A 13036-nucleotide genomic window follows, 5' to 3' on the forward strand; every position below is an offset into this window, starting at 1 on the left:
ATTAGTATCATGTAAACTTCTGTTAATCAAAATTAAGATTAGTTTCTAATTATTTCCAAAATTGATTGAAATTAAGATTAAGTTGATTGTTACAAAAGTAATCATCTATTCAGAATTTGTTTCCAATTATTCCTGTGTTAAATTATTCAGAATATTGCTACCAAACATGCTTACCTTGTCTTTGTTACAACATAGCTACTAAGGCTGTATGCCACTGTTATTAAGTTTAAACTGTATACTAGAGGTAAGGCAACTAAGCACCTGCTGTTCTTTTTTATTTTGGGGGGGAGGGTATCATGCATATCAAAGTTTGAGGAATATTGTTCTAAAGGTCACTTTTAATATCCATATTTTCCAATAAAAGAATTAACCCTGCTACAACAATCTTGGTATAAAATCCATGAGTTTGTATACCTATTTGCCATAGTAAAGTGTTTATACTATAACTTTTAGTGTAAGATGTGTATTTTCACAAAATGTGGTAGACCTTTAGCAAACATTAGAAGTCTTGTGTACACAAAAAAATCAAATTTTTTAATGAAGCATTTGTATTAAATGTTTGAATATGTTAAGTGTTTCATTATAGTCTACGTAGAAAATGATTTTAATGCTATGTTCTCTCTTCCAAAAATCGATTATCATTTAATCTCTAAAACATCTTAAATAATTTTGAACATTTCTTTTCAGCAAAACATTATATTTTATCTGTTTTCTTCACATTAACTCTATACACAATTGATCAATTTTGTAACCACCAAAAAAAGAATTGAGATGCATCTAAATTAGTTTTCTTTTTCTCTACAATGTCTTCAGATACTAGCATGAAACTTCATTTGTTTATTTTAAGTAGCTTTAAATTCATAACAGTATACACCTATTTATACTTAAATTTTATTGTTTTTTGGTTTGTGATTGCCCTTTGAACAAATAACTACTACTTTGCTTGCCATTGTAAGTTGTAAATTACTTGGGTAATTTGAGATCATGTTATGTTATCAAATTACTTATCCTCAAGCTGCTCTGACTCCAGTCTGCTCACATGTTTGCCTCATAGAACATTTCTTATTATATTTATTTTTACCTAATCTAGCCTTAATTAACCTAAAGAGATTCTTATATATATTTTACTCACTTATAATAATAAAAAACAAGAATTAAAGTACTTACCTGGATTTTTTCATTCTTTTATTTTTGCTGTTGGCTGTCAGTTACACTTAATCTTGGTTTCTTTTTATGCTAATAGTAGTAATGCATTAAATTATTGGAGGAATGGTGAATAAAATAGATACAATGGGATGCCTACAGAAAATGTGGCACATATCTCACACTAGGGAAATACGGGTTTTTAAATATTGCTTTATAAAATTAAGAACTTAAACCTTGTATACTGTTAAGGGGTACATTACTAGCTATGATTTTATGCTATACTAATCAGTATAACATACTCAAAATTTGATCAAACTACATTTTGTTTTTCTTTAAAAGACCGTGAGGAACAATTAAACCCAACCATTGCAAGAGGGTTAAATAGTTATTTTAACTACCTGATGTATAGACTTGTCTAACATATTTTTAATTACACTGAGTGTTAAGAATCATTAAAATCAGCTTGGCTTTAAATTACTGTATCTACTGGAAACAGTTTCTGAAGTACTAATAATTTCAAAGATGTTTTTACATATTTGATATTGAGTTTTTGTTATGAATGACCATAATGAATTTATTTGCATGGTGTATAAGAGACCACTGGGTGATGCAGTTGAAGTTTTCTCATCTACTGAAAACATAAATTATGTTGAAAAGCCTAAAGAGAAACAACATGATGCCTTAGAGTTAAAAGCTACTGTAGATGATATAGATGAAAATGAAGATGATTCTTATGGTTTAGCTACAACAGTAAAGAAGAAATACTTACCTGAAGTAAGTTCCTTCAACTTTAGTTTGTGTGTATTGAAATCATTAGGTATAGCATGTATGTTTTAAGTGTTTATCATATTTTTTGTACTGTACTGTATACAGTTCTTAACAAATTAATTTTATGCATAAACATGTGTGCTGTGCATTACATTTGTGGTTTCTAATATAAATTAAAATTGTATTTGAAGTGAGTCATATCAAAGCCCCAAGACAAAGTTTTGAGAGAATAATCTTGAACGAGATAACCTTCTGTTAAATCATATCCAATGTTTTCTTAAGGAAGGCTACCATTTTTAATGGTCTTGTGTATGGGAAAAATAAAATACAATTTTAATGGAAAGTATGAATTGTTATTAATTTGTAGAATTGCTATAAGAAGTATCCAAAACAAAATAAATGCTGTTTTAAAAAGTACAAAGTGGTAATAGTTGGATAGATTTAACTATTTCCAATCCCTCCTTATTTCTCAAAAGCCCACCATCCTCCACCCATTTTTCACAAATTATTAACTTATTTAATGTATAAGCAGACATAGATATAAGAGTATGGGAGTCTACAGTTTACAGACACCTTCATTTTGATGTTGTAATGTTGTACATGCAAATTTAAGGGGGTTCAACACTTCCTCATTATTATTTTGGAATAGAAAAACGACTAGATATAGTACGAAAATTGAAATTTTAGGGGGTAAATACTCTTATTTTATTGGATTAATTATTACCATAAATAAATGTTTGGAGGTTTGTAATATCAATGCAGCTGGAGTTTACTGCAATTCTGTTATGGCCACACCTAATAACTAATTATTTCTTAGCTAATGCAATAATATAAATGTCAATTGAAAATTGCCATAGTAAATTATTTTTGTCTTGGCTTGTTTTTCTGATACAATGACAATTTATTTAGACTAATACAGATTTGTTTTCATCAAAAGTATTGTTAAGGATGCTAGTATCTCCTATAACAAAGAAATATTAGAAAAATTACAGAAGGTATCTAAAACAAAAACTTGTTTTATTTGTTATGCATTGGGTGTATTCTCTTCATCAGGCTTATCTAGTGAATATATGTTATATATAATGTTAAGAATTGATAGCTATGTTTATGTAATTAGAAATTGAGTTTGTGAGAAGAACACAATGTCAGGCACCTATACTGGTTAGTGTATAAGGTAAAATGTTGCATTTTGGGGTTTTGTTGTAAAACAGATACATAACTAAATGAATCCAGCAGAACTGGGAAAAGAAAATTCAGAAGAAAAATAGATAAGATGGGATGCCTACAGAAAATGTGCCACATTTCTCACACTAGAGGAAATAGGGGTTTATAAAATACATTTTATTTAACTTTAAAAGACTGTGAGGAACAATTAGACCCATTAATTTTTGTTTGTGAATTGTGAGAATATTTGTGTTGAAGTTGCAAAGAATTTGAAATATGATTCTGTTCTAAGCTTTTATAATAGATTTGTTGTGAGTACCACTGTAAAACAGGTATGCTCTTTTTATTACATCCTAATGGTTTGGAAAGCTGATGTTAGGGGTCTGGATGGTTAAGGTTTCTACATCTCAGTGTAAAGTTTGTTAGAGAATCAGTTTTTCATTGCTTAGAAGTTAAGACTATTGTGAGAGAAATGTTTCTTCATGGTATTAATGTTAAAGTGAAAGTGCATATGTTTAAGTAATCACTTCAAACAAACAAAAAAAAGGAACAGGCATCTTGCTTACCGGTGCTATATTTTTTTTTTTTTTTTTATAAGTATGATTATAGATAATTATAACTTTAATTTTACTTAAATTCAAATGCTTATTTTTTATTTTCATATCAATCACATGACTAGAAATAGATACATGCTTTGAAATTGTTGGATTATAATCTAACCAAGCTAATTATTTACAAAATATGCTAACTTATTTTAACTTTGTTTAATTGATTTAAGTTACTTTATGATTGTGCAGTCAACATTGGTTAATTCAAAATAGTATATTACTCTAGTGGAAGTATCTTTTTTGACTACACTGTTATACAGCTTACTTTTAAAAAGCTGATTAATATGACATCATCATTGTGATAATGAAATATTACTGCTGGTATGAAATAAAGTTAAATTTGGTTACTTGTTAATACAGTAATACTAATTATGTGAATGTAATTTCTAGTCTTGCTCATTCCTTAATCGTTTTAAAATGTCGTAAGATAGTTATAGCTCTCTGTAGTTTTACTTTGAAAAATAAATTGGTGCAATTTGACTTTAAATTTAAGCCACTTGAAGAATATTCAAAAATACTACCCCTTGGTGTGGATTCCTGTACGTGGGGAGGGGACCTCCCAGGGAAGGTTCTGTACTGTCTGGTTACCTTCTCTGGGATCTAAACATCCACCCATGTGTTATATTTGATAAGATTACACTACCTTTTTAGAGTATTACCCATTTTGTTTTATTTTTAAGCATTTCCCTTTTTGTACAGGTTTTGATTGAAATCTTGTTATAGTTAAGCATCAAACAATTGATCATTTACTAATAAAACTCAGCTTTGAAAAAAACTAAAGGGATAGAGCAACAATTAGTCTATCCTATAATAAGAAAAATATATAGGTTTAAGTGTTTATAATTTCTCTACACATTCTTTACAGTTCCTGTTTGTGAATTATGAAAATATTTGTATTGAATTATATTTGTTTGAAAGCTATGGAAATTTTCTCCAGTTGAGAAAATGTCAGATAACTTGATCATTTTTACTGTTTAGAGATGGGTTAAATGAGTAACAAAACATTTTACTACAAGTTTAACCCATGAAGAATTGGGCATTATTTGGAGAAGCAATGGTTATCTGTTAAAATTAGTTTATCTAGATTCAAGAATACATGTGCACACACACTATAAAACAAGTTGCATGATTGATGATTGTTAAAGGCTTAATAATGGTATCTTGTTTTGGTTTTGTGTTTAAAATAATCTTGTATATTTTAATAGATATACTATGGTTTTATTGACTTTTAATGTTTGAAAATGAAGCTTTTTTTATATTCACAAACAAAATAAAATCAGAATGGTTAAATTTACTGTTTAGAGGATATGGTAGATGATTGCAGAATGTTCTGATGACTTGCAATTTTATTAAATGTTTTTATTAATCCTGTTTAAACAATATACATTAATAATTGGCTAACTGGCAACTTAATAAATCTTAATGTTAATCATGCTTTAAATGAAAACATTATTACCATTATCACTGATAGTTAAAGATATTTTCATTATTATCAAATAACGTAATGAATAGAAGATCAGTGGGGAATTACTGCATGTTTAAAAACTAAAATTAAGGTGACTGTGTGGTGAAATGTAGTCAAACATTATAAATTCATTCATTAAATACAAAGTGACCAGATTGTCTTTAAAAGCAAATTTTTGGTAAAATATTTTGTTTAGAAAGAATGACCTTCTGCAAAATGTATAAAAGAAGAATATCATAAGCTACCTTTGATTGTCAGGTGGTAGTAGGGGGCATGATTAATTAATTAGAAATATAATTAGCCATTCAACTCTAGTCTATAAGCATGAAGTTTTTCAGTAGATATGTGATTACTACAAGACTGTTGTGGAGTGAACAAACCAAAAGATTGGAATTGGACTGTAAACAGTGGAATGAATATATTTGTGACAAGCAGGAACAATTTGTGTGAGGACAAAGAGATGAAAAGTATCATAGTCAATATCTAACATCCATGCTGAAACATAGTGAGGGATTGGTAAAGGTTTTTACCTGTATCTTGATTTGACAGTGTAGGTAATCTACATGAAATTGATAACACCTCCCTAACTACTGAAAAGTAGGGAGGTCCTGTTTCATTATTCTTTTTATTCAAAACATAAATTACTGGGTGGGGATCCATCTCTTAAAATAATGACTTCAAACAAATGTAATGAAAAAAATATATTTATGGTAGAGAATCTCTTGATAGCTTGGCCTGTACAGATCCTGATATGGCCATTCTTAAAGCTGTATGGGCTTATGTAAAAAGATAACCAAACATTATAGTTGGATTGTGGGAATAATGTAGGATATTTGGAATAATATTCCATGGTTGTACACTGATAAATATTAAAGCAAAATAAAATACTCTGTGTGAAGCAAAAGACTCACTTGCAAAATATTAGTACAATATACATTTTATCAGTTTTTTCATTTGTTTTTTATGTAATGTTTTGAACCATTAATACATTAATGTAGTTTTCAGGACTTTTATTTTTATTACCTCTGCATGTCTATTGCTTATGTGATTCCATAATGTTTTCAGTTACTGAAAATGCCTTTGTTAGTTAATTAGTGTTCAAGATTTAGTTGGAAAATATAACTTGCAATAGATGATGTGGTTCCTAGAATATCCATCAGAAAATGATTAAATATCCACAGGTACATATGATGGGGAATTTCTGTTGTTGAAGTGTATTATAACTAAATTTGTTCCTAAAGGAAAATTTTTGAGTAGTAATGGAAAGTCAAAAACATTTTATATATAATATCATGAAGGTTTTCACAATAATCAGATGTCAGGAAATAAAGAAATAGGCCTTCAGTGTCTTGATGAAATGATTTGCTTCTGTAATGTTTTTTGTTACATATTCTCAACCCTTTTGATTTGAATCATTGAAATAAAATTTCAGCTCCATTATCCTGTTCACAAACCTCTGGTAATCAACCTGGCTGATGACTCAGAAAGTGACAATTCAGATGTTGAATCCAGCTGTAAAATGTATAAAGAGCCTACAACGAAATCAGAGATACCTGCTGGTTTGGATGAGTTTTTGAAAATGGCAAGAATGAAGTCTAGTGTAATTATTACAATTTTTTTCTGTTACTGTGAAGTAACTATTTATTGAACATTTGATTTGTGTGTTTTGATTTATGTTATATTTTGTTTCAGGTAATCCTTTTAATCTTCATCAAAATATTTTTAAAAACAATACAGTAATTTGTCATAAATTTATTAAATGCATTTGGTAATTTGTTTTTACCCATGTCATATTTGAAAAACAGTCTTTAGTACACATTTTGTAAACATGGCACAATAAAAGAAAACTTTATTAATTCCCTATGGTTTTCTGTTAATTGCAGTGTAAAGTTTGTATGTTAAATATTCTATTGTTGAATGTGCAACGTGAAAGCACTTGTTACATCTGTATATCAATAATAGAAACATAATTACCATTTACTTTCTTTGTTATAATTTTCTGTTTCTAAGTGTTAGATTGGTGGTATGTTATCTTTAGATTCCGAAATAGTCAGACAAAAGACATGAATGTCCTTTTTTCAATTGCAGATTCTTGTTTAGTTCTTTTGCTGCTGTCTTGGTGGATTACACCAATCATATGTAATATTGTTCTTGTGCCATTTCTAGGGGAATAAAAAACATTACATGTGTATTACATTTATTCTATGTTGTTTATCATTAAATATGAGTATTTTTGCTTTACATGTAATATATATTTTGTGGTATGAATCATAGTTTCCAAAATAGATGCTATGCTGAAATTTAGATGCAGCTACACTGAACTTGATAAACAACAAAATCCTAAAGGTGTTAATTAAAGAAATTCCATATATATTGTGATTACTTACTTGAAGGTAATAGTTCATAAACACAGTTGAACTTAAGATTATCTGGTAAATAAGCTTTATTAACTCTGTATTTCAGTGAGACCACTAAGTTAGAAATATTAGGTAAACTGAAATTGACTGTATATAGTTTTATTGCTGTAATTTTTAGTTGGTGTTGTTGAACAGAAAACAGGATGTAGAGAGACACTTACACAACTTTACACCTTCACTGTTAAATCCTGGCCATCCTGAGAGGGTAACTAACATCCAAATTTCTACTAAGCTTTTTTAGTTCAGACCAGACTTTGTATGTAGCCATTTTGCAAAGATTTGTTTTTCCCTTTATTTAATACTTGAGACAATTCTTGTTGCAACCATTGAACTGTCAGTAAATCCTACCCCAGTGTGTTCTTGGAACCAGGATTACAATCAACTATAGGAAATGTTCTTATGTGTCATACATGCACTCTATATAGTACAGTGTCACATAATCTTAACAGCAGGAACTGTGATTCACTGCTTTATATTCAGCAGGTTTCTACTTCAGTTGCTACCATTATGTTAAACATGGGAAATAGATGTGAAAAGGTTAGAAGTTGAAATTATAAGTGCATTAGAAGTCTGGTTTGGACTTAGAAGGATATAAAAGTAATATCATTTCTTAACCTCTTTTGTTACACTTTGATTTGTCTGAACCAAGTATGCTTCTAGGCTAAAGAAAATAATAATAGTTTTAGGGAAAAAATGTTTGACATTTTTGAGAAATTTGATAATATTTGTATGAAAAGTATTTTAATCTTAATGTAAAAGTGGCTTTGACATTGGAGCACTCAATACTCTTGCATCATATATTTGTAGACAATTTATTTAGTAAAAATACTTAATTAAGAATCTGATTTATTATCTGTGCAAGACTTGTGTTAGTTAAATGCTTGAAACATTTCATGAAGGTACACACAAAATCTATTGAAAAATTGTGGTTTAGAAACTGATGGTGTTTACTTTGGGGTTAGGAGGTTGATGTAATCTCCTGAGCCTGTATAAAGAAGGTTCATTTGTCTAAGATTAAAAAAAACAAACTTGTTGTTCCCTCTTTATTTTATACTTTTATCTTACTTTATCAATTTAATTTGCAAAGTTGTGGCACTTAAAGCTCAATGCTTTGCACCATTAAGTTTCAGAATGACATTATTCAATTTCAAATACTAAGATATGATCACCAATTTACAGAATGTTCGAGATGCTTCAATATTTAATTTTCAACTCTTTGAGAACCGGATTGGTTGAATACATTGTAGTGTTGTAGTTGCAAGTACTTGATGCAATGGAGTTGAGATGTACAGATTAATTCCTCATTTTTTGTTTCTATGAAGTAAATGGATCTGTGGCATTTGGACTTACTTAGGTGCATTCCCACAAAGTATCAGAACTGTGAGCAGTATTGCAGGCTTGTTGAAAATTTTGCTCTGGTATTGTAAAGCAAATAGTCTTGATTCACTGCTACAATACTACCATGTTCTTAAGTACAAAGAAGCCAGGAGCACCAATTTTTAAAATTTGTAAGGACCTCAGTGAATGAATTGGAGCCATAACTTCTAGTAATGAGCATAACCTCCTTATCATTAGACTGAGTAGGACCTCATTGAATTAGTGAGAGAACATACTATATTCAAATAAATTCACTGGATGATGATGTTGCTTGGAGAAATTTAAAGATTCATTCAGCCTCATATCCTGTGTGTGTCTGTTACACACAGAGACCAAGTATGTGATATTAAAATATTTTGAATAAGGAAGTCAGTGAACCAAATGAAAACTGCCCACAGTACAAAATTACAGTATAACAACATCTATCAGAGCAGAATTTAGTGTTTAATAAGTAGTGTGATGTCACTAAACATGTCTTGTGTTTTAGGAAAGATATATAACAGCCCTATCTGATACAAAATATTCTTACACTCAGTCTTCAGAGATGTTCAGATATCCTTTGTACTTAATGGCATTGAAAAAAAAAAGAATATGGATCTGTGTGGGGAGCCAGGACTATCCAGAAAATTCTTGAAATAGTTGTACCCTATCTGTAGAAAGCACAGAAATGCAATCTGTAACAAACGACAATCCTCAAACACGGTTTGGTGGTAAAAGCCATTCACATGGAAGAGGCAACAAAAGAGAACATAATCAAGAAGAATCTATCTGCAAAAGCTATAAATGTTGCTTCTATGATGTACATGTTGAACTTTTTTTATACTTTTTATAACTTGAAAATTTGGGTATTCATACTATTTCATATAAAAATATACTAATGAAGTGGCCAGACACATCATTTGTGATCAGGTTGTTGATGCAAACACTGGGAAACCATTTGCTTCTTACCCTTGGATGACCTGTGGAAAACATGAAAGGGAGTGGTGTGTGCTCTAGACATGTCATCTTCACAACTGTATTTTACACCATGGAAACTACGATGCATGGTTGTTAAGATACAAAATCATCAAAGAGAACACAATTTTTCATGAGCTATAATGATGTGGTGAGACTACAAAATTGTTTTAGTATAATGCACTTGGTCTGTAGAAATATTTTGTTTTTACTTATAACCATTTTAATGAATATTATGATGTAGGGTCATGTTCTAAACTATTTGCTCTTAAATTAAGATTATTCTTGTTCTTGCAACTGCACATAGGTATCTACTTCAGACCAGGACAATAATTCTGTGACAGTGTCAAAGTTATCAGAAGCTCAGCAACAAGAGTACAGAAAACTAAAAGCTGAAATTGCTAAGAGAGTTCTAACTTCAAAACAGGATGAAAATGTTACTACCTCAACCAGCAATTCCCTTTCAGAATATCAAGGTCAACAACAAAAACAGCTTATTGGAAAGGCACACAAGAGGCATGAATTGAACTTAAAGTTCCACAAGTAGGTATTTCTGGGGTAATATGTAAGCATTGAAAGTTATGTTCTTGACAACAACTTTACTGGTGAGTTTGTCATTTTGACAATGATATTTTATACTTTATCAGTGTAATCTGACTTGACACTTTTTTAGGACCTACAAACAATTGTATAACAGTCTAAGTACATATTCACAAAACTGATAATGTGACTTGTCAGGTAATTGAGTCATATTCAGGGATTTAGTGATATTGTGATTAATATGCATAGCTGTAATTAAAAAATTTCATAGGAGCACAATTTTGTTTGTCCACTTAGAACATTCTCCTTGAATACTGCTCTTTGACCAGTTAATGAAACAGATATGTTATTAGTTCATCTGTAGTGACTGTTGAATGAAACACTTGTGCCACTATAAAAAAACAAACTTGGTTATGAACTGATGGTAACTGGCCAAGAGAAAAGGTATAGCAAACATTGGATTGTATAACATTTGATTAGTTCCATCAACAGTGGTCATATTATTTGCAGGAATTTTTAACTAACAAACAATCTTTAGAACTGCATACCTCAAATATAAGTGAGAAAGCACATTTCACTTATGTTTCAATGACAAACTGTGGGAAGAATATGACTAATTACATGAAGTGATTTGAGAAATTACAGTTGTACAATTTCTGCATTGGCATTAAAGATATTAAGAAAACCCACATGAAACTCTTGACTTTGCTTGAGTTGTTCCAAAAATGCAAGCTGTTAGAAAATGCAAAATGACTTAGACACTGATGATTAGCAATATCTAGATATTTATGGTAAATATCTTTGTGTACAAAATCTATCAAAATTGTCAGTTCAAAAATGTGTTAACCTTATAAGTGTGGCTAGGTCTAAGTGCATGTAACATATAAAGTTTAATTAAATTACTATTATCAATTTATATCAACAACTTGACATCAAATTGTAGGTCATAATTCTAATACTTATACAAGTCTTAAACCCTAAAGGGAAATGTAAATTTTCAGTCTTCAATTTTCTGTTATCATGAAATGCATCTGTATTCTGAATTCTCTCCTTTAACTATATATTTTCAATATTATGGTTTTTCAGAGTGAACAAACAATTAGAAACACAAATGTTTATGTAATTAAAGGCAAAAATATAAATTAAAAACATACCTTTTTGATTTGTTAAAATATAAATAAATTTGTCAAACCCACCTGAAAAGTCCCATCTGTTCTGGCACAGTTATATATCATGTCTACATAGCTGATGGACTTTTTTATAACCAATAGAAAGAGCAAATTCTTCTCTAAATAAAGTGCATTATGGTTATTTTGTTTTGTTGGGTATGTGTAGACAGTTAAACAAGTTGAAAAAAATGTGTAAGCATGCTTGAAAGCTACATTTTGTTGTTTGTACATTCAACCTAGTCAGAAAATTTTGTTAAATGTGGACTTGGCTGGAACCTGAATTAAGTGCTGTTTATATATATATATGTTTTTTGTGTGTTATGTAGTTTTCAACAAAAGTAGCAAAAATGTAAAAAAAAACAAACAAAAACTTTTCATGGTTACAGTAGTTAAAATAATGTTTCAAGTTTTGTATGCTCAGTTGATGAAAAATGACAAGCTGTGGTATGCACATGACAGGCCTAATCACTTGTTTATCCTACACTGTACCAGAAACACCTAAATAGGCTTTCATTGTGATTTATTTTCCTTTCATGTGCAGTAATGTGTCCAAAAGCATAGTAACTAGTAACAAAACTATAAAATGAAATGGAAGGAGATGTGTAAAGGTTGGAAGCTGAGGCTGTTTGGATAAGTAACTGTAATTAACTATTACAATCTGTAATACTCTTAAAAAAATGAAAGCTCATCTTATTTAATCTTTTTCAAGTTTTCACTGTACATTGATTTCACTTAGACTTGAAAAAAAAAAGCTAAATATTTTGTTTGATAAGAAAAACCTTCATTTTGGAAGTTCTAGAGGTTATGAAAATGAAATATAAAAATTTTGATGTGAAAATAAGCATTTTTTATTCTTAACATGAAACTGCTTTACAGTTAGGATGTCTTGGTAAAGGCATTGTAAATTCACAGGCAGATATTTAGTAAAAACACTTGATTAAAAATATTTTTGTGTGCAAACCTTTAATATTTACTAAAATCTTGCCAAATTTTGTTAAGTACACTTTAGAATTATTATGTATAGTTTCATGGTTAAAAATAGTTCCAAAGTTGTTTGTCTTCATTAATTTCTTATGGAAACAGTTAAATGTCCTGAACACTTCCATCATGGAAATTTTTATTCTCCAGTCTGAAGTATTTATGATTTTAGTGTATGAATATTTTATGTTGGAAATGACTTTTATGTACCCTTGTTGTTAATGCTTAATTTTTAAACTTAATTCATTCAACAGATATTGCAGTCTATTAAAGGCTTAAGTTATATGTGTATTTAAAATATTTTCCTTTTTTGGTTAAGCTTTAAGATGGCAAACTTTGAAACTGATTCTAAATAATTCAAAGCCAGGTTTGAGGACAAGCTAATGTCATAAGTAAAGTAGTAAATTAAAATTTGTCTTTTCAATGGTTATCCAAACAGTAGCAATCCCT

General features: G+C 29.6%; 1 protein-coding gene across 5 annotated transcripts in view; it reads left to right on the plus strand.

Moving 5' to 3' along the window:
- The window catches only part of LOC143232408 (zinc finger C3H1 domain-containing protein-like), a 106542-nt gene that overhangs the window by 21320 nt on the left and 72186 nt on the right, over positions 1 to 13036 (plus strand). For 3 of the 5 annotated variants that reach the window (XR_013017524.1, XM_076467835.1, XM_076467834.1), the window contains exons 8-11: positions 1741 to 1920; positions 6584 to 6751; positions 7687 to 7773; positions 10207 to 10442. Coding sequence is in view for 4 of the 5 variants with exons in the window: in XM_076467835.1 (XP_076323950.1) it covers positions 1741 to 1920; positions 6584 to 6751; positions 7687 to 7773; positions 10207 to 10442 (671 nt within the window). In the remaining variant the exon portion in view is untranslated. The remainder of the gene's footprint in view (positions 1 to 1740; positions 1921 to 6583; positions 6752 to 7686; positions 7774 to 10206; positions 10443 to 13036) is intronic. The other 2 variants (XM_076467837.1, XM_076467836.1) reach the window with 1 other exon arrangement.

Source organism: Tachypleus tridentatus, chromosome 11 (genome assembly GCF_004210375.1).
Source record: "Tachypleus tridentatus isolate NWPU-2018 chromosome 11, ASM421037v1, whole genome shotgun sequence".
In the NCBI taxonomy this organism is placed as follows: domain Eukaryota; kingdom Metazoa; phylum Arthropoda; class Merostomata; order Xiphosura; family Limulidae; genus Tachypleus; species Tachypleus tridentatus.